This window comes from Equus przewalskii, chromosome 12 (genome assembly GCF_037783145.1).
Source record: "Equus przewalskii isolate Varuska chromosome 12, EquPr2, whole genome shotgun sequence".
Classification (NCBI taxonomy): Eukaryota; Metazoa; Chordata; class Mammalia; order Perissodactyla; family Equidae; genus Equus; species Equus przewalskii.
Window position 1 is genome coordinate 2,216,616 of NC_091842.1, and position 26,643 is coordinate 2,243,258.

The window sequence follows — 26,643 nt, forward strand, 5'->3', positions numbered from 1 at the left end:
CCTGTGATGTCCCAGTCCTTGCCGTCACACAGGAAGTGAAATGCTTCTGAACAGGTGCCCCCGGGGGGAGAGAGGAAGAGCTCTGCTCCAGCCGGGTACTGCGGCCACACCTGCCTGCTCCTGAGTGACCCGGGCCTTGAGCAGGTCACCCACCTGCTGCTACCTGTCAGCCGGGACTGGTGGCCCCCCCTCAGTGCTATGGTCTCCTAGACGGCAGAGATGAGCCTTACACATGCAGCTCTGTCTCTTGGTTTCAGCACAGGGCTGGCACATAGTAGGTCTGTGTAAAGCCCTCACACTCTGGGCAGGTCCTCAGCGTCCTGGGGGAGCTTTTAGGGCATTCAGCATGTGCTGACTGTGTGAGGTTGGTGGCTGCTGGCCAGCGCCCTTGAAAGAGGGTGTATCGGTTAGCCACTGCTGGGTAACAAATAACCTCAAGTGACTGAAGACCACAACGCTTCACTATTTGTAAAGGGCCTGGGGCCACCTGGGCGGTCCTCCTGCTCTGGGCTGGCTCTTGTGCGCTGTGGGCAGCTGGTGGGTTGGCTAGGGGCTAGGCCATCTCGGGTGGCCTCAGCCGGGAGCCTGGGGCTCCCTGTGTTCTCTCACCTCCCAGCAGACCAGCCCCAGCTTGCTCTCACGCTATCTCAGGGGCCCAAGAGAGCAGCAGAAGCAGGCACGGCATGAGGCCTAAGCTCAGGGCTGGTGCAGCATCACTTCTGTCCCCTATTTTGGCCGAAGCAAGTCACAAGACAGGCTGGATTCAAGAGCGGAGTTACAGGCTCCACCTCCTGACTGGAGGGCCCAGATGGTTCGGGGCGGGGCAGAGAATGGGGTTGGTTTTGCAGTTGATCTTCCACAGAGGGGAGCCTGGCATCCTTGCCCTGTGGAGCCAACCCCTGAGAAGGTGGGCAGCTGAGCTTTGGTGCTCAAGGAGTCACTGACCTGCCCAGGATGGGCCTTCAGTGGGGCAGTGGGGACAATAGGACACGACCATGAGCCCTTTGTGAGCTGAGCCCATCCCTCAGGCAGCTTTGCAACCAGCTCGCGTTTGTTGAATGACCAAATGACCTAAGGCAGCTCCTGTAGCATGTAGCCCAGAGGGAGTCCGGGAGCCTCCTTGGCAGGGTGCAAGGCTAGTTCAGGGCAGGGGGCCGTCTCCCCTCGTGGGAGCATCCCCTCTCCCGAGCCTGAGAACACATAGACCTCGAGTCTGTCCCCTCCTGGAGACGTCTTCCCTGCACTCATCTGGGCCTGTCAGAGCCAAGACGTGTCGCCATGGAAACCGCTTGGCAAACACCCGCGGGCAGAGGCGGCCGCAGCAGCTCCTCGGCGTGAGGGTGGCGGGCGGCGCGAGCGAGGAGGTGGCCGGGCCGCGGGGAGGGAGGGCTCGGGGCAGCGCGTGCGGCGGGCACGTGGGCGCCGGGGTGCGGTGCGCTCGGAGCGGGTCGCCGCGTGCGCGCGTGTGCCTGTGTGTGCACGGCGGCAGGTGCGTCCGTGTGGGTGCGCCGAGTGCCGGGCGCGGGCAGGGACGCGGGCGTGTGCGGGGACGGGGGCTCCCGCGCCGCGCGGTGAGGCGGGGTGGCCCGGCCACCGAGGCTGAGCGCCCGCACGGGGCCGGGCGCCCGCGGGGATGAGCAGACGGCCGCTGCCCCCGCCCCGGCTGCGGTTCCGCCGAGGACAGCCCCGACCAGGTACCTGCAGTGCCGAGGGGAGCGCGCGACGGGAGGGCTGCCGGGAGGAAGCGGCGGGGCCGAGAGTCTCGGAGCGGGTGGGAGGTGGCCGGGGAGGGCGGGGCTCCGGGGGAGGGGCGCGGAGCGAGGCCCAGGAACGAGAGGCTGGCGGGGCTCGGGGCCTCATCCTAATCTGGGGGACCCAGCCGGGGTTGTGGGCGCCGGGAGAGGAGGGGCGCCCTCTGGGCAGGAGGACCCCAGAGGTGGAAAGACGGTGCGCGTCTGGGACGGACAACCAAGGGGCGCTGCCAGCTGGCGGGGTGGGATGTGGTGGGCGAGGGCGTCGGGGCGTCAGGGCCCCAGTAGGAGGATGGTGCGTTATCCTAAGAGCAAAGGGAGATCTTGAAAGGCTTCTGCGGGGTGTGTGGCTTCATCTGGTGGCGGGTGTGTCGCTTGGAAGGGGCCACGGGGGAGGGTGGAGGGGGCTGGCCTGGGGCTGGGGGCCGTGGGAGGTTGACCAGCTGCTCCCTGGGGGATGAGAAAGAGGGGAGGGGCAGGGACGGTACATTCCTGGGATGGGAAGCGCTGAGGGCAGAGCAGTCTGGGGGAAGGTTTGGGTTCCCTGAAGGTGAGGTGCTCGAGCCCCCCAGGGCTGCCCCACAGGGAAGCCCCATTACCCACACCCTGCTCTCTGACGTCTCCGACAGGCCGGACACCACAGCGGCCTGAATCACCAGCCCCTGCAGGCTTCTTGTTCCAGGCTGAGTGGGGTGTGTGGCCCACCCAGCAGGCCCTTCCAGAAGACCCCAGCGCCCCTGGGGACTTCCCCGGGCTCCTCCAGAGCCGACTCTTGGACAGGCATTAAGCTCCGGCCACAGAGCCTCAGGAGCAGGCCGGTGTCCGTGGCCCCGGGCAGGTTCTTAGCCGTCTGCGGGCTCCGAGGCTGGGGTGCAGGCGCGTGGACACGGCAGGAGCTCACACCTCCCCCAGGAGGGTGACGGGGGCGGGGGCCTGCCTGTTTGCACAGCCCTCCCAGCTCTGTGGGGGTGAGGGCAGAGTCAATGCCTCCCGCGGTGGCCCCTGACACCGGCCCACTGCTTCCCCCGGGGGGCCACTTCAGGCTGACTGTGGCTCCACCAGGGACCCTCCCCCAGCACCTTCCCTGACCAGCCCCTCCCTCGTGTGCCTGCTTGCAGAAGCTTCTGGACTATGGGTTCTGAGGACTCAAACTGGCCACAAAGGTGGGACCCCTCAGGCAGGGCTCGGCATAGCCAAGGGCCCCGTCTTCTCACAGGGCTGCCCGGGGCCTGGGGATCTCCTCCTACTGGGCTCCGGGCCTCCCCAGGTCTCACTAGGGGGCCAAGCCTGGGGCCAGGCGTGCCTGACAACAGGGTGGAGGAGGGGCCTGCTGGGTTCTCTCTGGGGGTAAGGACATCCCAAATCCCAGGGTGGGCCCCCGGCCAAATCACCAAACCCGAGCCTTTGAGACCCCGGTGTCCACTGAAGACGAGCTGAGCGACACGTGTGGGGCAGGCCGCCCCGGGGTCAGAGACCTTCCAGAGTGCCGACATTGACTGTGTTCCTACCTCAGTCTGGAGGACCGCCCGAGCTGGGCGTGGCTGGAGGAGAGACTGAGCAGGATGGGGGCTCCGTCCCGAATCCCCCCATTGGCCCTGCTCTGGGCCCCGATGATGGAGATATTATTATTGTTGTTGTTGGGGACCAAATGCAAGAGCTGTGGAACCCAAATGGGCAACGTCCAGGTCTGACGGGAAAGTCTTCAGGTGGTCCAGGTGCGGACTGACCCTGATGGGGACAGATGTGGCCAGGAGCAGGGCCGCGCCCGAGGGGGGGCGTGGGTGCTCCAGCAGATGTCTCCCGCATGCCCCACCGGCCCTGTCTTTCTGCTTCTGTTTGAGAAGCAACATGTGGGGTTTCTCTCCCGTCCCCTGACCACACAAACCACGAGAGGCGAAGAGAATGAGATGGAAGGAGGTACACGGTGACAGAGACAGGGAGCAAGATGCCCCAGGAGAGACACACAGGCAGACACAGAGAGAGGCAGAGGGAAGGGGGCGCTGGCCAGAGAACCCCTCTCAGGCGTCTACCCCGCCCCCACCCCAGCCTTGGCTGAGCCCATGAGGGTTCTGGGTGGTCCAGGAGGGACCCTGTGCTGCCACCAGGAGGGGCAGGGCCCTGGGTGTGTGTATGTTGCGGGTAACTGAGCTGAGCCCACCCCCCCAGCCCACCCCCCCAGCTCCCTGGAGGGAACAAGGGCTTTCAGAGCAGGACGCCCAGAGTGGACACTGATCCAGAGCTCAGAGGGGCCTCACGGGCAGGCAGGCAGCCCCAGCCCCTCTCTGCCCCCCACCCCTGCAGAGGGCGCTCCGTCTGCCCTGGCCCTAAGCCCCCTGTCTTGCCTCGAACACTAGGGGCTTCTGTTCCCCCAGGCCTGAGAGGGCCCCGTGCCAGCCCAGGTCAGTGGGAGAGGGCTGGAGGTCTCGGGGAGTGGGGTCCCCGGGCACCCAGGGTGGGCACTCCCTAAACGGTCATTTTAAACTGGCTGCCGGGCAGCTCCCGGCGGGCAGGAGGGTCCTTGGCTTCCTCGAATTCCTACAGTGAAACATGGCTCAACGCTGGGAGCACTGGTGGGACAGGAGGCCTGGGGAAACTGAGGCACGGCCGGGAGCCCCTGGCCTGGAGGAGGCCTTGACTCCACGTCACTGCCCACTCGAGTGGACCCCAGGTCCCGCAGGCCAGCACTGAGGGCCTCCTCCCCCGTCCCCTGCCTGGGCCCCGGCTCGGCCCCCCTCGCCTGCCACCTGAACGTCGCCTGCCCCCCACCGCACACCGCCCACTGCTCCTTGTCTTGCACCCTTCACTCCAGACCCATCCAGTGACTTCATGTCCCCAAAGGCCCTGCCCGCTCTGCCTTTGGGTCTTTGCTCACGCCGTCCCCTCCGCCTGTCAGGCCCCGTCTCGGCCCGAGAGCCCGGCTCATCCTGTCTGGCCTGTCTCCTGTGGCCCAAGCTCCGAGAAGCCGTCCTCGGCCCCTCCGTCCTTCTCTGGCCCTGCGCTCACCCTGCCTGGGGCCAGTGGACAGAGGAAGCCCCCGTCCCCCAGCCCAGCGCCTGGCACACAGCAGGTGTCCGAGTGCTTGCTGACTGAACGGCTACCTCTTCTAAGGACCTACTATGTGCTGAGAACACTCTGTGCATTTTTCTAATCCCAACAACAGCCACAGGGAGCATTTTCTTGTTTTTCCACTTGTGTTGCTTTCCTGGGCCGCCGGAACAAATTGTCACAAGCTCAGGAGCTTAAAACAACAGAAATTGATTCTCCCAGTTCTGGAGGCCGGGATCCAGGTGTCCCGGGGCCGCCTCCCTGCAGGGGCTCCGGGGGAGGCTCCCTCCTGCCTCTTCCAGCTTCAGGGGGCTCCCGGCATCCCTTGGCTTGTGGCCGTGTCCTCCATCTCTGCCTCCGGTGTCATCCGGCCTTCTTCTCTCTGTGTCTCTGTGTCTTCTCCTCTCCTGCGTCTTATAAGGACACCCGCCATTGGATTTAGGGCCCGTCTTAATCCAGGATGACTCATCTTGAGATCTTACCTCACTGACATCTGCGAAGACCCTTATTCCAAATAAGATCCCGTTCTGAGGGTCCGCTGAGCACATCCTTTGGGGACCTCTATTCAATCCCCTGGGAAATGGGGGCACAGTGAGGTGAGGCAGCTTCCTGGGGCCACACGGCCCTCTGGTACCCCAGATCTGCCCGGGGCGGAGGATGGCAGTGAGCATGAAGGTTGGGGTGGCACCCTTTGTCCGCCTGGCTGGAAGGACAGGGAACCCCATATCACGGCCCGTTTCTAGAATTGGCTCTAACGAGGTGGCTTCACAAGAGAGGTCTGGGGTCTGGGACGAATGTGTCCTGTGTGCAGGGGGTGGGGTGGGCTGACCATGCATTGGCTCCCTCAAGCCTCAGCTGGCCCTGGGCTGGGAGTCAGTGGGCTGCCTCTGTGTTCTGGGGGACCTGGCACCAGGCACCCCCCCACCTTAGGGCAAGGACCCTTCTGGATGAACGGGGGCTCATCTGGATTTCCAATTTCACCTGCTAACCAGGAGGTGAAAGGAGGAGACTTGACAGGTAGTAACTATTCCAGCTGCTCCTGTCCCTTCGCAGCCACAGCAGGGCTAGACGAGTGGGAGGTGGCGTCCCATACCTTCTGTGGAATAACCAGTCTCAGGAGAGGACGTGAGCATTTCTCAGGTTCCGAGTTCTCTGCGCCCCACAGCAATAAATCGGAAAATCCTTGCAGCCCCATGAGTCAAAAGTGTAGCGTTGGCAGCCAGAATCCATTTGTAGGGATTTATCCCATGGGGGAGCAATCGGATACCTGTACAACGAAGATTTACGGAAACCAGATTATCACAGTGCCGTCTAGGTATACACGTAAGAGAGCGAGAAACCGGGAAAAACCGACCTGTCCCGAACTAGGCGATTCCTCCGGGAAGCAAAACGCAGCGCAGTAGAGTGAGGACACCGATTTCTGGCTGTGGACAGGGCAGGGTGTTACATGAGGAAGCCGCTAGCAGAACAGAATAAGTAGTGCGAACCCCTTAAAAATATATTTAAGTGTCGTTAGGTTTACTGGTGCCGTGAGTCGATTCTGACCCCCAGCGCCCCTGTGCACAGCAGAGCGGAACCCTGCCCGGTCTTTTTGTGCCATCCTCTCCCCTTCCAGTGCATGAAAACAGAGTTTTCATGGCCAATCTTTTCGGAAGTGGGTGACCAGGTCCTTTTTCCTAGTCTGTCTGAGTCTGGAAGCTCCACTGAAACCTGTCCACCACGGGTGACCCTGCTGGTGTTAGGAATCCCAGTGGCAGAGCTTTCAGCATCACAGCCACACGCAGCCGCCACAGCATGACAACTGACAGATGAGAGTGTGGTTCCCTGACCGGGACACAAACCCGGGCTGTGGTGGTGAGAGTGCCGGATCTTAACCACCAGACCACCAGGGCTGGCTGTGTTACATATATAGTTAAATGCGGAGGAAAAAACAATTATCTGAGGGACATCTGACAAAAAGTTAAGAGAGGTCACCTCTTGGTGGCTGGATTCTGGAGTCTTGAGTTCTGTTTTTATTTTTCAGAATTTTCCAATTCTCCTACAATGGATGTCTGTTGTCGGAGCATTTCTCAAGGCTCAAACAAAATTCTCTTGCAGTGTTGGGGATGACGGTGACCAATCCCTCAGCCATCCGTGGGGGCGTTTCTGCAGAATGAGGCGGGGCGGGCCTGGCGGCCTTCCGCTCCGAGGAAGCCCTTACCGTGGAGGTTTCCAGAGGGAAAGCGCGGCTTGGGGGAAAGTCTCTGCGTTCGAGCTGGAGCGATGAGGCCGCCTCCACGGCGGGCCCCCTGCACTGGGGGGGGGTCCTCTCCGCTCGCTTGGAGGCGGTGGCACGGGGCCCGGGCCACACTCGCAGCTGGCCCTGGGCTGAGCGGGGGTGCTGGCCTCATGGCCGCAGGGTGTGGGGACTGGGAGAAAAGGTGGCCCTCACTCAAGGTGTGTGTCTTGAGAACTTAGACTCCCTTTGCTCCACTCCCCCAGCCCACTGACCCTCGACAGGACCCCAGGGAAGGGACAGACAGACCCCAGAGAAGCTGGCAGCGGCCAGCCGGATGGTCCACCAGAGAGGAGCTCCTGACCCCAGTAGCGCACTGGGGAGGCTTCCTGTGGGAGGCGGACCCTGTCCCAACCACAGGGGCCTGGAGGCGGGAGATTCCTCCTGACCACCCAGGTGGCCTTGGGGACAGTGTGGGGTGCCCATCCCCCCACCTCACGCGCTCACTGTGCCTCCTGAGTCGGGACTCAGAGTAGAAGCTGCTTGAATTAACATGGTCTGTCTGGGCCCCCAGACGGGAGGACACCTTGGGGGTCATATGATGGGCAAGGAGACAGGCACACGACCAGACTCGGTGTGGACACAGGGTCTTAAGACATCAGTGTGCTGGGGGTGGGGGTCCCCAGGAGAACCCCGGCGGGGAGCACCGCTTCCCAGGCTGTCTGCGTGAGGGCAGCTTGAGTGCACCACGACGCTCGCAGCCCAAAGGAGAGCAGGTCCTGGCACTGGGCCTGGATCCCCAACCTGAAGGGAGCCCCTGGGGGGCCTCTCGCCTCACCCTGCCGACATGTTGTACCAGGGCTGTCCCTCGGGGTCCCTCTCCAGCTGTGCAGAGACAGGGTGGCAGGGAGACCCTTCCAGGACTTCCATCCACCGCCAGCCCCACCTTCACCATCCGGGCTGGGAGGGGCTCTGAGGACACAGTGCCCGCTGCTCCGCGCAGGCCCCGCCCGAGAACGGATGCTCGCTCCCCATGGGGGCAGCACCTGGTGTGTGGGTTGAATGAGGCCACCTCCGGCCCCCACAGCCCAGACCCCAGCCCTGCCCCCCGCATTCTGCCACCCCCGTCCTAGAACATCTTCCTCTGTGCTCCTGAGCGGCTGCTGTCACCCGTTCCTCCCGTCACCCCGAAAGAACAGTCGGCCTCCATTTTCCCACCAGCCTGCACCCCTCCATCCTGCCATGTGACTTTGACCTCTGCTCCATGGGATGGCTTCATCTAAGGAAGACCCCGGAGGCCCTGAGGCCTCTTCCCGTCCTGCCCCTCCGGGAGCCCCTCCTCTCTGGGCTGCCAGGCGGCCTGGCCCCTGCACAGTGCTTGTCCCTGGTCCTTCCTGGACACAGGGCTGAGTAGACAAAGGCTTTAAGGGGCGCACAGGGCCTGCCTAGTGGGCTGTCGGGAGATGTGCGTGCCCACACCCGCCTCCCCTCGCTGTGACGGTCTCAGACTGCGCGTCTCCGGCCTCTGAGGTATGCCCTCCTTTCGGCAGCTCTGCTCTGGGATCCAGCACCTTGGCTGAGGGATAACGACCCTGTTTACTAGTCTGAGCATGGAGCTCAGCCCCTAAAGGACCTCCTGGGCGCCAGCCCCAGGGGGGAGCTGAGGATCCGGGTGGTGGCAGCCCAGGCCCTCCCCACTGGGGGCTAGCCCAGAGTTCCAGGAGGAGACGGGGTGACCTGTCCCTTTGGGTGGGCAGCTCGGAGGCCTGGGGCTCACGCCCAGCCGCTCTGGGGTCCCCCCGGGGCTCCCGGACCAAGGCCTCCAGGACGGCAGCAGAAGAGAAGCTGAGACCTGGCCAGATGGGGACCAACGTGGCCCTCAAACCCGGGCTGCAGCCACTGCGCACCCTACCCCAGGGGCAGGGCTCAGAGGTCCCTGTGGCCCCCGGAGGCCTGCACGGAGGCTTCCCCATCCCCCTCCCATCCTGGCCCCAAGCTGGCGTCGGCAGAGGTTTGTTAAGGGAATGAATGACCCTGACTGGACATAAAGACAGGCTGGAGCAGTTTCCATTTATGTGACAGCGTCTCTCTCCACTCAGCAAACATCTATGGGACACCTACTGTTTTCCAGGCTCTGTTTTGGGGGCTGATCAAGTCCTAGCAGGAGGGATGGGTGGGGGACAGGGCAGTGAATGTGGCCTCGGGTCGCCGTCCGAGCTGCAGAACTGAAGCCGGGTGAGGAGAGGGTGCGTGGGGGTCCTCAGGTGGGCCGTCCAGGGGAGGCCTCTCTGGGCTGGATAGAGCGATGGGCGGTGCCAGGGTGTATGTTGGGGAAGAATGTTCCATAAGAAAAGATGGAGGCCTAGAGGAAGAAAGACCACAGAACAGCGCCGGCGAGGTCTGTTGCTGGGTGAAGTCAGGACAAGCACTAGGGTTTGGGACGAGATGAGGTCATGAAGGGTCTTTGGAGCTGCACAGACCTTGGTTTTTATCTAGGTGACAGCTTACGGGCTGTGTGACCCATGAAATGGGGTGACAGTGCGTCCTTCCCCACTGGGTCAGCTAAGCGTTACGTGAGGTGACCGTGTAAGCTGGCCCCCGTCCGGTACCAGGAGGACCATCCCCGTGAGCGACATTGAGCGTGTCTCGTGCTGCTGCAGGGGTGCACGGGGGTTTCAAATGGCCATCTCAGCATCCCCGTGACACTCGCCCTCAGCAGGTGACATTACCTAGAACAGCCTGCATCCCTGCTCTGAGGAGACCACAGGGGTCATTGGCGTCGCCGTGGGGCGGGTGAGGAAACAACTCAAAGACGGGATACGACCTTTCTTGGTCTGGCAGCTCCAGCAGTGGGTCCGGAATCCAGATGCGTGACCGCTGGCTCTGTGCTCGGATGGTCACTGGCCCCGGGGCCCAGCAGTCTTCTTCTGCCTCCCTGGGCTTGCTGGGGAGTCCTTGTGAAATCCTCCCGGCCGGGACCCGTCCTCAGTCAAGGCTCTTTGAGGGGGTGGGTATTGGGAACGCCCCTAAACTGCGCTCAGGGCCACAGCGACTCAGGCGGGCCACTCTCAGGGCTGGCCCCTCTGCGTGCGTGTCCACCTGCCCACCCTCCAGACCTCGCCTTCTAGACTGTTCCACCTTCTTCAGCACCAGGGGCCTGGGGTCTGGGCCCATGAAAGGGGAGCAGTGTAGGGTGCAGGAAAGGCTGTGGGGCCTGTGGCCTGAGCCGCATTCGCTATCAGGACAGGGCCCTGTGCCATCACGCTGAGCCGCGGAAGAGAAGGAAGAGGGAGCTGTTAGGGGCCGCCACTGCCCTCGCTCAGCGGCCTGAGAAGATGGTAGGAAGTACAGAGGCCACCGAGACCCCTGGGGCCCTGGCGCCGTCCCCGCTGTATCCCATAGAGGATCCTCGGCAGTCTGGGGAGGGCGAGACTGTCGCACACCGAGGCTCAGAGAGGGCAAGCCACAGTTCAGCAACAGGCGAAAGGATCTCCCGTCTGCCACCCGAGGATGTCCCCTTGGCCATGCTGGCCTCCCGGGGATAACAGCTCCGGCACTGTGGTGGCGGGATGTGGCCTCGGCTGCCCTTCTCCTGGGGACACGCAGGGCCCAGAGGCGGCGTGTTGTAGGGACCCTGTGGACAGGGGCCGCCCCTCCTTTGATGTCCCGGGATAAAGACCACCTGGACCGAAGGCAGCAGGACCATCTCTGAGGAAGGACCGCGTCTACGTGGCAGCATTCCTGAGCACGTAGCACCTGTTATTCTTGCCCAGGCGCTGGGTGCCCCCATCACTGCGCTCAGGGGGTGATTAGCCCCTGCTCTGCCCTCTGGGGCTGTCACTTTCCCTGGCCAGTCCTCAGTTTCTCATCCGTAAAATGGGGACAGAAAGGACGGTCATCTCGCAGGCTTGTGAGAGGCTGTCATGAGGTAATGCATTTAGCGTATTGTGCCGGGCACATAGAGTTCTAAAATAATCCTTATTCCATCCTCATGGGGGGCCGGCAGGGGATGGGTGACAGGGCTGGGCTGCGTGTCATATGCTGGAGTTGAACCCCCAGGTTGCTGGGGTATCCCTGGTGCCAGGGCCTTCCCTGGGCAGCGCTGGCTCACCTCTCTCCCCTGGGGGCTTTGAGACCTCAGGCCCCATCCCCGTCTCCCCAGGGATTTCTGGGAGTGTCGGGGTGTCCCAGGCATGCTCTGCAAGAAGTCAGCAGAGATCGATGTCTGTAAGCCATGTCTGGGGTCCAGGGGCTCCGGCCAGTGGGCTGCCCATTGGTGACCTGCGCGGTGGGCGAGAGGCGGTGGGGGAGGGTGTGGCCCTCCTCTCCAGCCAGGAGGCCCCATCGCACTTTCTACCCGGTCCCGCCTCGGTCCCTGCCCCTCTGTGCTGACGTCACGCCAGGACCTCCTCGATTTTCGTGGCCCTCGCCAAGTGCCCATGCTGCCTGCGCCGCCTCTGCCGGCTCCTGAGGGTGAAGGCGCGGGGCTGCGAGGTAGGGGCGCACTGGGGAGGCGGGGGGCGCGGGGCCCGCGGGGACACGAAGGGCTCGCGGGGCCAGGAGGTGGGGGACCTCGGGGTCTGGCGCGCGGAGGGTTTGGCACAGCGCCTGGGTCCTGGCTCTGCTCTGGGCGCCTGAGTCGGGGCTACCCGGCTGGCCTGGCTGGGGAGCCTGGGGGAGGAAAGGGGCTCGGTGACCCCTCCCCACCATCTGCTCCCCAGGGGATGGCAGCAAACAGGCAGTGGCAGAGCCCGGCGGAAAGCAGGCGTTTCCCGGGTGGCCGGGTGGGCGTGGACGTCCCCTGAGCCGAGGCTTGCAGAGAATCTCCCCTCTGCCCCAGGCTCCTTGGCCTGCGTGCGGGAGGGGCCTCTCGGCGCTTAGGTGTCTATGGAGGAGGCAGCTCCTTGGCTGGTACACACCCAGACCGGGAAAGCAGGGATGGGGTGACAAGGAGATGACAAACTTAAAAAGGCTACAGGGTCAGCAGCGGGAGGCAGGTGCATCCTTCCCGGCCTCTGTCACAGGGAAGGAAACAGCGTCCAGAGTGGAATTTTGGGCTCACAGGTGGGGGCAGCTGCAACAGGAAGCCGGGGTCTGACACCCCTGTGGTCTGAGCCGTCTGCTCCCCTCCTAGCAAGTGGAAAGCTTCTGAGAAGCATGAAACCCCAAACCCCATCTCTCCCTTCCTGCGGGGGCTGCTGAATTGCCCTGAAGGTTCCAGCTGACGGCTAATGAATAGCTCGCTGCAGCTGCTGGATGCTTTGCAAAGCGTCTTCAGAATTACAAGAACCGGAGCGTGCTTTCTTCCCCGGAGGCTGGGGCATCTGTCCAGTTGGACGGGAGAACGAGTTGCCAGGGCCGCCTGGTTCGGGGCAGCCTGCCCTTGATCACCTGGCTGGTCAGCCTGCCCTTCCTGCTGGCAGACCCCCCGCCCCGGGGCAGGAGGAAGTGGCCTGTACCAGGATGTGCCCTTTCCCAGCCTCTGGACAAAACAGAGGCTGGAAGAGGAGGGCACGGTGCCCCAGAGGAAGGGGAAGCAGCTGAGAAGTTTGGCTGGGGCCCCAGGAGTAATAGTGGCAGGGCAGAGACATCAGTGCTTTCGGGAGGGGGACGTCCCACCCTGTGTTGATGGTTAGGCCTTCTCTGCTTCTGGAACCCCACCAGAACATTAGGAGCTGGGGTTCCAGTGTGAGGCATGGCCTGGAAACGGGGCCCAGCTACCGCCCAGCTGTGAGACCATGGCCAAGTCCCTTAACGTCGTGAGCCTCGGTCTCCCCCTTGGAGACATGGGGACCTCATAGCGCCTGCAGCATCACAGGGTCGTGAGGTGGAGGCGATGGTGCGGGCAGAGCTCAGGTGCAGGGCAGGCGCTCCTCCGAGCACAGTAGGGCTGTCCTGACAATGATGAGGGGAGCGCGACGGATTGTGGCAGAGCCTGAACGACAGCCGAGAGCCTCAGTCTTGGAGGTTCCGTTCAGGGGCATTCACCATTGCCCAGGTTAACAGGGAGGCAAGTAGTGGGGAGGGCTGGGAAGCGCCCTGCTCTGAGCGCGGCTCCCTCCCGGGGCACTGCGGCTTCCGCGTGGGGAGTGGTCTTGGGCAGAAATGACCTGGCAGGAGAGAAGGGTCAGGCGGGGTTTCCCTTAGTGACTTAGGAAGATGAACGTGGCCACATGGGCAGTCGGGGCCGACATGTCTGTATCCTGGACCCCAGAGAGAGCAGGACCTGCTTAGAAGGACAGAGAGACTCAAACACCCTCAAGCCCAGCCTGGAGCCTCGCGTCCCGTGGACCCGCCAGCCTGTGCCCGTCCGAGTTAATGTGGCCACTTGCTCCCAGCTCTGGGCTTCTCAGGTGGCTGGCGGCCCGAGGCTCTGTGCCAGGGCAGGGTGTCGTGGGTTCCCACGAGGATGCTCCGAGCACCTGTGTGCCCGTGGGTGTGCAAATAGGTGTCCCAAGGAGGAGGATTCTGAGAGGAAACAGCAGTTCTCAAAGTTTGTTCGGAGGACCCTGCAGGGGACCCGTGAGGTCAGACCGTTTTCGCAACAATCCCCTTCCTCTTGCCTTGTCTCACGGGCGGGCAGTGGACTTTTCCAGAGGCCACGTGATGCCACGCACGTGTGTGATGCTAAAGGAGGCAGGGTTTTGTGTCCTTGTTTCGCTCATTTCTTGGTTTTAAGTTCAGACGCGGTAAACACTGATGGATATAACCCAGCTAAACAGAAGCTCTTGGGAGCTCAGTGGTTTGTGAGACGGAAACACAGGACCGTGGCCCCAGCCCGGCCACCCCCTTGGGAAACGCCAAGCATGTCTCGGCTCCTTCCGGCTCGCAGAGTCTGTCCTCGCTGGTCCCCCCAAGAACTTGCCGCTATGGCCCTTCCTGATGCCACATGACGTGGTCTTCTCTGAAACAGCCCCGAGGTTTAGTTTGGGTCCAAGTCGCACCTGGGATGGACATGGCAGGGCCCTTGAACTTTTGGGAAATAAAAGGGCCATTTTCATTTCCCGAGGCTTTGCCTGGGTCAGGGCGTCTGTGGGCAGGGACACTGCCCCTCTCTGAGCTTCAGTCTCCTCGGCCCTAAAGTGGGTGAATCCTGGGAGCTACGTTACAGCGGCTGAGGGTTCAGACGAGGTGTTAGGTCAAGAAGTGAGCTTGGAGTTTACAGGATGCTGCCCTGTGGGGAGGGATGGGGGTCCCGTGGGGAGGGATGAGGGCCCCATCAGGAGGGATGGGGTCCCGTGGGGAGGGATGGAGGCCCCGTGGGGAAGGATGGAGGCCCCATGGGGAGGGATGGAGGCCCCGTGGGGAGGGATGGAGGCCCCGTGGGGAGGGATGGAGGCCCCGTGGGGAGGCATGGGGGTCCCGTGGGGAGGGATGAGGGCCCTGTGGGCAGGGATGGGGTCCCGTGGGGTGTGATGGTGCCCGTGGGCAGAGATGGGGCCCCCTGGGCAGGGATGAGGCCCGTGGTGAGGGATGGTGACTGGGGTTGGTTCAGGCAGCCCTCGGATATTGGTGTCTGTTCTGTCTTCACCTCCTTTGGAAAGCTTCGATACAGACTCTCCTGGGGATCCCAAAGGCCCCTGGGCTGCCCCAGAGAACAAATTTATAGGCTCCTCTCAATGACAGAAAGAGTTCCGCGGCGGCTGTGATGCCAAGGGAGTAATTTAGAGCTAGCCGTCGGCGGTGAAGCCTGGCCCCAGCTCCGTGCGGAGAGGGTATCTGAGCGGAAGGGCTGGGGAGCGCCCAGGGTGCACAAGTGGGGCCGGTGACCCGGGCTCAGGACCAAACCCAGGTGGGCGAGAGGCACTGGTGTCGGGTCCAGGCAGCTCCCGGGCACAGGGCTGAAGTCAGCAGGAGCTGGGCACCTCCTCCTTTTCTTGTGGTCCCACCACGCTCTGGACAAGGAAGGCAGGTTGTACCGAGCCCACTGTGCCTGGGAGGAAACTGAGGAACAGCAAGGTTAGAAGTCAGAGGGCCAAGTTCATGGCAGGCCCCTGCGGTCCTGGACTGCCAGGAGCCCACAGCCCACAACCACTCCTGGAGCTTCCTGGGGGGGGTCTGTGTCCACATCCCATGACACCCGGCCTCCCAGGGAGGGGCAGGCTTCCTAGAGCCCTGCCTGAGACGTGGCACCCAGCTCCCGTCACCCCTCTCCACCTCTCCCGCAGGAAAGGCGTGAGCTCTAAGAATGAACAGCCTTCTGAGGGCTGCACGACGTGGCCATCTCCCCTCTCCCTCCTGCACTCCCGACATACTGGCCTCCCACTGCTCTGAGCCCACCGAGGTGTGCATGTGCATGCGCCTGCATGTGTTTGCAGCAGGGCCTTTGCACATGCTCCTTCACTTGGGACACTAGGCCCAGATGCCCCCCGCTCACCCCCAACCGCCTCCTTCCAGTCTCGGCCAGATTGCACCTCTCAAGGAGGCTTCTCTGGTCACCCTGGAAAAAGGCAGTGCGGCCGGGGCCATCCTCCCTCTGCATCTTCTCGTTCACTGTGGCATTTGTCACCTTCCCACACAGTGTGGATGGTATTTACTTTTATTGCCTGTTACTGTCTGCCTCCCGTCTCTAGAATTTAAGCTCCATGAGGCCGGGCCCCCTGTCTGTTTTGCCCGAGGGTGTTGGCCGCGCCCCACAGACGGGCAGGCCCTTAGTGACTCCCGGTGGAAGGAAGGAAGCAGCCCACCCATGCTCTGTGCTGCGAGCTGGGAGCCCTCTTGGCTCCTTCTGGCTCACCTTCTGTCCTCGCTGCTTCCTCCTTGCACTTTTCTGGCCCCTGGAGAGCTTGCCTCCTGTGGCCCTTCCTGATGCCATGTGATTTGGCCCTCAAGGGTCTGTGCATCTGGTGTTTCCTCCTACAGTCCAGCAGTGGATTTTTCACTGCATTGCAAACCGCCAGCGTTGCCTGGAGTCTGGCGGTGGAGACGGGGGTCTGGACGGGGCTCCTGGGAAGGTGGGGGCCCCGCTGCTCCGGGTGACGGGCAGCTGGTGCTTGAAAATCAGTGCGTTCCAATCTCGCCTCCCATCCCTACGAGCTGTGTGGCTTTGCCTACTTTCAACCTCACTCTGCCTCAGTTTCACCCTCTTAAAAATGGGGACAGTAACTGTACCCACTTCCTGGGGTGTTGAAGCCAGGGAGCCCCGCCTGGAACATGGCGGGGTGGGCGGACTCAGTGCTTCCGGCGATGATTTTTATTTGCTGCTGGCTACTTAGAAATTTGGGGGCCGATGGGGCTGTAAATTGGCATGACCTTTCTGGAAAGCAGTGGCAATACAGATCAAGATTCCTTCAACATCTGCACCCAGTATCTTCTCTTCCGGGAACCCCACACCTACGTACAAAGACGTTCATCATGGTGTTTTTGACCAGCCCTCAAAAATGGCGTTTTTTTTAATAGGATGTTTAAGGATTTTGGAAAATGCTTAAGATATGCTGTGTCAAATGGATGTAAGATTGCATGTGCAACTGGATCTTCGATTTGTGAAATATAGATGCGGAAAGAAATTCACGAAGCTCTCCGTTGGCAGGAGTCTCAGCACACATTCAGCCCCGGTCCTCCCCTCTTCAAAGCCAGAACTCAACTCTGAAAAAAATTTATCTATGGGTAGATGGCTATGTATGTGCATCTATGAATATAGCAGCCTCTGGAAAAGATTATATGTATATGATTTTACAGAGGAAAACATAAATTATATATACGCCAAATATTCCTGTATATATGTATGCATGTGTGTGTATTTACCTGTATGTATATGCACAATACACACATATGTATAGGAGTACGTATATATAAATGTATTTTCCAGACGGTTTTAACCGCGGTTAGCCGAAGGGAGGACGGGCTCGTTTCTTCCTTCTTCCCAGCAAACAAGGCCCATCCGGGTTTCCAGCAGGGCTGGGGCCCCGCCCTGTGCCCTGCAGAGCCGGGTTTGTGCCTCTGGCCTGACTTCCTGAGTTAAGAGTCCACCGAGGGCTCCTGTCCCCATGCTCTGTCTCCCTTGCTCTCCACCCTGTTCTTTGTGCCTCTTCCTTTTTCTGGCTCTGGTTGGTTTCCTCGTTACCTCCTCCTCCTCTTCTCTGTTCTGTGCGGCTTCCCCCATTTCCCGCCCCGTCGATCGTGTGTCCTCGGACGGAGACATGACGTGAAGGCCCAGCCAGCCTGGTGACCAGGGCCCAGCCTTTCCCGGCAGATTTTGGGGAAGGGGTGGTGGTGGAGGGGGTGTCGTTTCTGACTGACAGATGGATGCGCCAGTCCTCACTCCCGATTCGGAAGGAAAACTCCAGTTTGTAGAGTGACTTTGTCACGGTTCTGCGAGCCCGCCTGTGCCTCCCGGCGTCCGCTCCCCGCCTGGCCTGTCCCAGCAGTTAAAGGCCTCTCTGTTGCTTCCCCACATCTCCCTCTTTGTAGATTTCGGCACGTGTGCCTGTCCCTCCCCCCCGGAAACTTCTGGGTCAGCCGCTGTGGGGGCTCCCCTCCTCCCCGACATCTGCTTGCCTGGCCCTGGCTGGCCTGGCCACGTGGACACCGGGATCACGGCCCCCTTCCCCGGGCATGCGGGGCCCCTGCCGGGAGAGCTTGTATTGGACAAGGGGGCACTGGGGGACCCCAGGTGACGGTGGCCCCAGGCAATGGGGCACTTGGTGATCACAAAGGGGTCAGGAGCCGCTAGTTTCCCACCCCGGGGGCCCTTCCGCCTGTGCAGGGGCTCAGCATAAAGGTGGGTGGTCTCCCTTCGAGCGTCCCCTCTTCGAGGGCTCGGGGAGAGTGGGGGTGTGAGTGGATGTCGGGGCTGCTGTCCTCACGGGTCTGTGTGCCCCTCTGCGTGGTTCCAGGGGTCTTGTGGCCTTCGGGGTCCCCCGGAAACACGTGTCCTTGCTGCAAGGAGGGCCCTTGTGCATACTCTGGGCTGGTGGAAGGACCAGCCTGCTGGAGGAGAAAATAGGGTCCTCCTGTCCCCGGCCGGGGGGGAGTGCAGTGTCCTGGGGGGACCAGGCCCCTCTGACAGCGTTCATCCCCTGCCTGAGAGAACAGGCCCGTGTCCATGTCCTGTGCTGAGGGTGTCCACTCAGCAGTGTGTGTCCCCCCACAGGGTGCCGACAGCCGGAGGTGTCCGTGCCACCCCTTGCTGTGGCTGAGCAGGCCTGACGCTGGGCAGGGCCAGGCCTCACGGTCCCTTGGCCCAGCGTCCGTCGGCGGGGAGCCCTCAGCAGCCGCTACCATCAGCCTGCAGGAAAGTTCTGGAAGAGGTGGTGGCCGTCCCCCGGGTGGTTCATGGGCAGCGGCAGGGGCTCCCCGCAGTGGCCGGGCCCGCCATGCTGCAGTGCAGGCCGGCCCAGGAGTTCAGCTTCGGCCCCCGGGCCCTGAAGGATGCCCTGGTGTCCACCGACCCGGCCCTGCAGCGGCTCTACGCGTCCGCATTCTCCCCGGCCGAGAGGCTCTTCCTGGCCGAGGCCTACAACCCGCAGAGGACGCTCTTCCGCACGCTGCGCATCCGCACGGCCTTTGACTGGCTGCTCAGCCGCCCCGAGGCCCCGGAGGACTTCCAGACCTTCCACGGCTCCCTGCCGCCCAGGAAGCAGAGCCCGGCTCGCAAACACATCTACCTGCAGCCCATAGGTACCAGGGGATGGTGGGGGGAGGGGGTTGTGGCCCCGTGGGGCCGGCAAGTGGGTCATGAGCTGCATGGGGGGCATCCTGGAGCCATCAGGACCCCACAGAGGGATGAGGACCTAAACTCAGCACAAGGTGGGGTGTCTGTGCCCGCGCCCCAGGCACGACCTGAGATGAGGGGGACAGCACTGGCAGGTTTGGGATTGGGGGGGACAGGGAGACCCCGGCTGGGCTCAGGCTGTCCGCCCAGCCTGAGACACTGTTCAAAAAGCCCAGGGCTGGGAGCCTTCACAGCAGTGTCACCACCCTGGTCCCCCCCCGCCAAGGGGCTGCCCCATCCAGACGTGCTGTCCTGGCCCCATCTGTGGATGTGGCATTGTCCCAGGCACTGTGCTGGCTGCTTTACCAGGACCCCTTCCTCAGCGGGGCGGGGTGGTGTGCTGAGATTAGGATCAGCCCGCTTCACTGGAGGGGAAACTGAGGCTGCCAGAGGTGTCCTGACCTGCCCGAGTGGCAGAGCTGGCGAATGGTGGGGGCAGGATTCAAGTGCAGGCCTGTTTGACCCCAAGGCCTTGGCTCTTAACCCCAAGGCTGTCTTGGGAGATGCCAGCTGGGCACGGGGTGGGCGGGGAGGCCTCGGGGGTCCCGTGCAGTCACTGTCCTCCAGAGCTCATCGTCTGGCACAGGCTGGGGACATGGGTCCCAGGGGCTCCGAGTGGACCGAGGGCTGAGACAGCTCTGCCCAGTCCTCTGCAAGGTCTGCTGGCAGGGTGCTGGGCCTCTGCAGGCCGAGGGCAGGTGGCTGCAGACGGGCAGGGAGGGCAGTGGGCCCGAGGAGGCACTGGCCTTTGGAGGAGCAACAGGCCAGCACTGAGCTGAGAGTCCCAGTGTGTCACACGGCTCCCCTCGGGGCAGCCTCTCCACAGCCAGCCGGGGAAGGCTAGGTCTCGGCAGGCCGTGCCCCACACGGCTCATCACCGGCCCACCTGCCCCCTCCTGCGCGTGGGGACCGGGGGCCTGAGGCATCCCCCGTTCTCCATCCCCCCACGGCCCACCTGCCATCCCTGCCCGTGGCCTCGGCCTCCAGATGGCTCCCACAGCGGCCGCGTCGCTCCACATCCCGCTCCAGCTCGGAGCAGCGCTTCTCCTCTTCCAGCGGGCGACACGGGGCATCTTGTTAACATGCAGGCTCCGGTTCAGGAGGGCCCTGGTGGCCTGGAACCTGCATTTCTAACCAGGCCTGGGCGAGACCAACGCTGCTGGCCCAGGGACGCTGCAGCCACCTCACAGGTCTCCTGCCTTGCACCCTTGATCCGTGTCCCTCTGTCCTCCTACAGTGCTCCCTCCATGACGCCTTGCCTGCCTGCATGGCCTTGTTCTGCACCCACCGTGTCCCACTCCCTGCCCTGGCCAGGCGGGGTGTTGGCAGGATTGAACCCCGCAGGCTGTCTCTAAGCTGCCCTCACTGCCCTCGCCTGGGCAGCCTCAGGGATGCTGGGGCCAGGGAGGCCCTCCCGTCCCCATTTTCTTCCGTTTTTCTCCTTCTTTTGCCCTTTTTTAGAAAACACGGGCTTAACGTCTCTTTTCTGTACCTGACTCTGCTCTGGGAGGGCAGGGCGTTCTGGGGGCTGGCACGGGCTGGTGGCTCCGAGGTTGGGTGCAGGCTGACGGCGCCGCTCTGCCCCCAGATCTGAGCGAGGGCCCGGCGGGCGGCGTGCTGCTGGATCACCTGCGCAGCTGCACGGAGGCCTTCTTCCCGGGCCTGCAGGTCCGGTGCCTGCCCGCGGTGGCGGCCGCGTCCATCCGCTGCTCCTCGCGCCCCAGTCAGGACTCGGAGAGGCTGCAGCTCCACACAGGTGGGTGAGCGCGGCGGGCACAGCATAGGCCACGCGGGCGCAGCCCTCTCCACTTAGCCAGAGGCCCTTCCAGAAGGTAAAGGGTGGGAGGAAGGAGCCCAGGAGAAGGAAGAAATCCCCCCACTTTTTTTGCGGGGGGACATCTATTTCCCAGACTTTTGACAAGCAGGACTAAGACAGATGTTCCTTTCCCATCCAGAAGAGGGTCTGGAGACCTGACCATACAGGCCAGTGTCCACTGGAAAACTCCGGGCATGTGGAGCAGGTGAAGCAGTCCCTTTCCGGGCCGTCTAAGTCATCCCCCCAGCCTTTTGTCTTTATAAAGCACTTTATAAGCGTCTAGAAGACCCCCAACCCCACCAATGCCTGGGGGTCACTGGCAGCTGCAGAGAGTGAGGCTGGGGTGAGAGGCACAGATGAACCGTGGGCTCCCAGGGGTACACGAGACCCAGCCTCAAGTTTTGGGAGGTCCCCAGAAGGGGCTGGGCTCTCTCTCTGGCCAATGCTGGGTCGAGCGGGAGTGGACTGATGCGTTTGATCAGTTGTGGGGAATTCTCAGCCACTGTGTCTTCAGACACTGCCTCTGCCCCACGCTCTCTCCATCCGGGACTCCAGCTGGATGTGGGTCAATCTTCTCTCGCCCCCGTGTCTTCCTTCCTTCCTTGTATTTCACCCGAGCCTTGTTCTCATCTTCCCATTTACTAATTCTCTCTTTAGCTGCACCTGATATGCTCTGACAGCCCTATATTGAGTTTCTAGTTTCAGTTATCAGATTTTTCAGTTCTGTAGTTTCTGGTGGATTCTTTTTCCAAGGAGCAGTGCCACTTCTTTCCAGTTTCAAGTTTCCTGCTAAAATCTTTGAGTCCAGGGACATGGTTGCTTTATGGCCTGTGTAGGATGACCCCACTACCTGGAGCGCCCACGTGGCTCTCTGTGTAGTTTCTGCTCATTCTATCCTGGTTTCCTGGCCTCGTCATGTGTCTGCTTTTTGACTGTTAGCTGGACAGCTTATATGAAAAATTAGCTGAACTTTTAGGAGAAGGTGTGGCCTGGGATGATGTCATTTTTATCCAGAGACGATTTTATTTTTCCTGTGCCAGGCACCTAAGGGTGCTGACTGTTTGGGGCAAAGTCACGAAGCTTTTCTGGGCCACCTGATGACCCCCGGAGCACAGTCTGCGTCCCCTCTCCCCCGACCCCGTGCAGCTCTTTGGGGCAACAGCCAGGGGAGGGGTGTGTCATCAGGGCCACTCTCCTCCCCGATCTCAGAAAGCTCAGCTTCATCTCTTTGAGCGCTAATCCCCTCCCTCTTTGTTTTATTAGGTCTCTGATATCTTTTGAAGTTGTGTTTACTGAGCCGTAATTGACACAGAGAAATTCTTCCTTTTGAGTTGGAGCAGTTCTGAGTCTTGACGAGCACACGTGTCACCCAGCCATCACCATAATCGTGTGTGAAACATCTCGCCTCACCCCCGAGTCTTCCTGGGTGCCCCCTGTAACTGCGCCTCCCCCACCTTAGGCGTTTTAAGAAACTGTTTATTTCCCTCGGTTTGTCTGGTTATCTTACAGCGGGAGGGCTAGTCTAATGTCCCTAGGTACCATGACCGGCAGCAGCTGGCCTTGAGTTTGCAGGGTTGACGGGACCTCCTGGCTGGGGTGGGTGCCATCCCGATGGTGGCTTGTTCTTTCTATGTGCCCGGCTTCAGGTCTGGTCACTCCAAGACCCATCCTGCTCAGTGGGCACAGGTGTCTGGAGTGGGGCCCAGGGAGCAGTGGCCTGCCTTGGATCTGGCCCAAACACGGGGCCTGGGACCCCCTGCCTCTCGGAGGGCTCAGCCCCCAGCCTCCCACCCTCCCTCAGCTCCTGCGTGCCACTCACGGTGCCGTCACACCTGCTATTGCTTCCGCCTGACTCGTGTCTCTGAGAGACTGGGGTGAAGCCCCAGCTGCCCCGGGGTCTCTGGTGGGCCTCAGCGCCCCCAGTGCTGAGGGGCGTAAGGTCAGGTGTCACTCCTGCGCTTCTCCTCCCTGCTGCTTCGTGGATGGACTGCTGTCCCGGCCCCACGCCTGGAGGCTGCGTGGAGTTCTGGGGAAGGAGTGGGCCCAGGAAGGCACGGCCAGCAGGCAGAGCGTGGAGGTCACGCTGGGTGCATCTTGTGGCCACATTTGCCTGGTTTAGATCACTGCATGAGCTTCCTGTGGCTGCCGGGATGAAGTCCCACAGACTGGTGGCTTTTAACACCGGAAACGTATCGTCTCGCACGCAGTTCTGGAGGCCAGAGTAGGGGACCAAGGTGTCAGCAGGGCCGAGCTCCCTCTGAAGGCTCCGGGCAGGGTGCTTCCTGCCTCTTCCAGCTTCTGGGGGCTGCTGGCGTCCTGGGTGTGCCCTGACTGGGGGCTGCGTCACTCCAACCTTGTCTCCATCCTCACACCGTTTCTTCCCTGTGTGTCTCTTTGTGTCTCTTCTCCTCTTAGAAGGACATCAGTCATTTTGGGTCAGGTCCCCCTAGTGACCTCATCTTAACTTGATTACATCTGCAAAGACCCTATTTCCGAATAAGGTTACATATTTCAGGCACCCGGGGTGAGGACCTCAGCGTCTATTTTGGGGGACTCAATTCAATCTACAATCGTCATCATCATCATCGTTTAAGAGCGAAAAATCCTTGGTCCCTCCTCCAAGATCTGAGCCCCGCGTTCCCGAGGTCACGGCCTAGGCCTGTGCTGACCCGGACAGCGGCCACTAAACTCGTAAACGTGGCTGGTCTGAAACCGGATGGGCCATAAGTGCAAATCGCACGTCGGAATTGGAGGCCCGGTATGAGAAACACTATTAACCATCTTATTAACTTTTTCATATTTGACTACGTGTTAAAAAGATATTGGTAAATTAGGTTAAATGAAGTATATTATTAAAATCAATTTGATCTGTTTATTTTACTTTAGAACTAGTCAGCCTCTCTCTGAACCGCTCCTCCCGGATTTCCCGCTCGGCCTCTCTAATGCCCCCAACTAATGGTTCTTTGACCCCCAGGCGCAACGCGCTCTCCTCCCACCCTCTCCCGCCCCAATCCACCTCCTGCCCTCCCCTCCCGCCTTCCCAGGCTCTGGTTTCATGCTTCATCGCTGTTCCTCCTCGCCCTCCTCCCTTCCCGTCCAAACCTGAACGAGACTGGAGGAGAACGCGCTGCCCGAGCCGTCTCTCCTCTCAAAGGCGCGACCGTGAGCCCCGGGGGTCCTCGATGGTGCCCCTCACACCTTCTCCTCCCGCTTCTTTCATATGCTGACCCTGCTGCCTTTTCTTGCCGGGGAAACACAGACCATCAGAGGGGAACTTCCGCTCCTCCCTCCGGCCTCGGCTCCCCACCGGGCCGCCTCCTCGCTCCCCATCCTGCGGACGGCCCAGCTCCCCCGGAGACCCCCACCCTGTCTGCTCCCAAACCCCACTCCAGCAGTTCCTGCCGCTCTCCCGCCTCACACAAGCTGCTGTCACTCCCCCATCTTAAAACCTCTGCCCAGGCGCCTCCAGCGGCCGCCCGTGTCTCTGTTCCTTTTATAAACCCCTTGGAGAGTGTCTCCCTCCTGGCCCTGCCTCCTGCCTCCCCTCCCCTCCCACTCCAGTCACTCAGAGCCTGTCCGGCTGCCCGGGCTCCTCCCCAGTCCCACCTGCACACTGTCCTCCTGCTCCAGGCTCATGGACCCCTGCTGGTCTCTGTGTGCATCACTCCTGGGAGCTGTGTCCGTCCCCCTTGCTGCCGTAATGTTACTGCAAACTTAGCGGCTTCAACGCCGTTCGTTCTCACACTTCTGTGGGTCGGGATTCTCCCTGGACTTCGGTCAAGCAGTGGGCAGGGCTGGCTCCTTCTGGACGCTCCAGGACAGAATCTGCCTCCTGGCCTTTTCCGGCTTTAGCGGCCGCCTGCCTGCCTCGGCTCGCGGCCCGGGCCTCTGTCTTCAGAGTCGGCGCTGCAGCATCTTCAGAGCTCTCTGACCCTCGTGCCTCCTCTTATGAGGACCCGAGTGATTACACGGGGTCCAGCTGGGGGATCCAGAGTAAGCTCCCCATTTAAGGCCTGTAATCACATCGGCAAAGGCCCTTCTGCCACGTGAGGGACCACATTACCAGGTGCCAGGGACTAGGGTGTGGCCGTCTTCGGGGCATCCATCAGCCACTGCGGCAGCTCACCCCGCCCCTGGCTGCAATGTCGCTTTCCCCGGAACACTGGTCTCCTTGGTCCAGCAGCCTTTTTGGCGTCCCCGCTTGGATGTCGCTGGGCTCCTTGGACAACCACGTCCGAACTGGCTCTCCTGACAGTTTGGGAGACCGAGACCCTGAGATCTTACCTGACCGCCTGAGCCTGAGGCCTGGGGCGTGGCTTCGCTGCTGTGAGTTTTTGGCCTCAGACTGATGGTTTCTTGCAGAATGTCACTAGGTCGCGTCTGACTTTGAGGAGGGCTGATCGGAGGCAGAGGAAGAGGACAGGACCGGGCTCAGCCTGCCCGGGGTCCCCAGCCTCCTCCTCACTGTGCCCTCTGGCCCTCAGACGGCATCCTGTCCTTCCTGAAGAACAGCAAGCCGGGAGACGCGCTGTGCGTGCTGGGCCTCACGCTGTCCGACCTGTACCCCTGCGAGGCCTGGAGCTTCACCTTCGGCAAGTTCCTTCCAGGGCACGGTGAGCGGGGGCCCTGGCAGCCTCTTGCCTCAGCCAGGGCTTGCGGGGGCCCCAGGGGCAGGGCAGCGTGCACGGCACACCCCGACCCCTCCTCCTTCTCACTCCGATGGAAGATGCTGCATGAATATGGGATGGGCGGCTCTTGAACTTGCAGTCCTGCATTCTAGCTCCTTCTGGGCAGGGAGCCGTTACTCAGACTTGGGCTTCTGCCCCAGGGCCACCTTCACGTGGATGTGCTGGCGGGGCAGGGCCTCTGGGACCCATGCGTCCTGAGGACGGGGTGGCTTTGCCTGTGGGCTGCCCCTGGAGCCCCCGTCTCTCTGCTTTTCCCCAGAAGTGGGCGTCTGCAGCTTTGCCCGGTTCTCGGGGGAATTCCTGCAGGTGGGGCCCAGCGCCCCTGATCCGGCCCCGGCAGAGGTGGCAGCAGAGGGCCCCGAGACGCCCCTGCAGGACAGAGGCCAGACCCTGTGCTTCAGCGCCCTGGGGATGGTCCAGTGCTGCAAGGTGGGCGTGGAGGCCAGGGTGCTGGGGGCGCTGCACAGGTTGGGGGAGAAGATGGGCGGACAGGAAGAGGAAGGAAGGGCTGGGGGTCCTGGCAAGCTCTGGGAAGATGCTAAGGATGTGGAATCAGACAGAAGGACATGAACAGACACCAGTTGAGCCCTCTCTGTGTCAAGCCAGTTACACGACCCAGTCCTCACCATGAGGAGGATGACCCTTCACTTTAGAGTATGGAAACCAAGGCTCAGAGACGCCAAGTCCTTTGCCCAAGGTCACACAGCTGTGAAGTGGCAGGGTTGGGATTTGAACCTGTGTCTGTCTGAAGCCTCAGCCCCCACGCCGGGTGGTCCCAGAGCTGACCACACCAGCTCGCCTTTCTCCCTGTGGCCAAGTGGGCCCCTGGCGCCCCATGCAGTCAGGGGTGGAGGCCAGAGGGGGGCCTGGACCACTTCCTGGCCATCTGTGCTCACCCGGGGCTGCATCAGGCTCCTGGCGGGGCTGCAGGTGTCCCGGGAGTCGGCCGGGGCGTCTGCATCAAGGCTGCAAGCGCGGTGTGGGCCTTCTCCCTCAGGTCGCGTGCCACGAGCTCTGCCGCCTTCTGGGCCTGGGGCACTGCCGCTGGCTGCGCTGCCTCATGCAGGGGGTGCTCAGCCTGGACGAGGCGCTGCGGCGGCCCCTGGACCTCTGCCCCATCTGCCTGCGGAAGCTGCAGCACGTCCTGGGCTTCAAGCTCGTGGAGAGGTACAAGGTGAGTGTGCTCCTGGGGTGGAGGAGGGCCAAGGGGCAGATGGCTCCTGTTTCTCAGGCGACAACAATAAGAGTCAGTATTTACTGAGCACTGATCCGGGGCTGGACCTGTCCCAGCGCTGCCCGCACCTGCTCCCGCGGGTTCTTGCATCTGGAAGGGGCCTTCCCGGCCGCCACCGCAGCGCTGCTTCTCCACGTGGCTCCAGCCGCCGGAGGAGGCAGAACCAGACTAGACAGGACTC

The 26,643-nt window shown here is 62.1% G+C and overlaps 1 protein-coding gene across 3 annotated transcripts in view; it reads left to right on the forward strand.

The window, feature by feature from the left end:
- Nucleotides 1-1,389: 1,389 nt before the first annotated feature.
- The window catches only part of AMZ1 (archaelysin family metallopeptidase 1), a 28,854-nt gene continuing 3,600 nt past the window's right edge, over nt 1,390-26,643 (forward strand). The window contains exons 1-6 of one of the 3 annotated variants that reach the window (XM_070566205.1): nt 1,390-1,489; nt 18,104-18,630; nt 20,313-20,480; nt 25,025-25,153; nt 25,488-25,657; nt 26,226-26,402. In XM_070566205.1, coding sequence (XP_070422306.1) covers nt 18,327-18,630; nt 20,313-20,480; nt 25,025-25,153; nt 25,488-25,657; nt 26,226-26,402 — 948 coding nt within the window. In that variant the 5' untranslated portion in view covers nt 1,390-1,489; nt 18,104-18,326. Of the gene's footprint in view, nt 1,490-1,556; nt 1,695-11,340; nt 11,506-18,103; nt 18,631-20,312; nt 20,481-25,024; nt 25,154-25,487; nt 25,658-26,225; nt 26,403-26,643 lie in introns of those variants that run through there. The other 2 variants (XM_070566203.1, XM_070566204.1) reach the window with 2 other exon arrangements.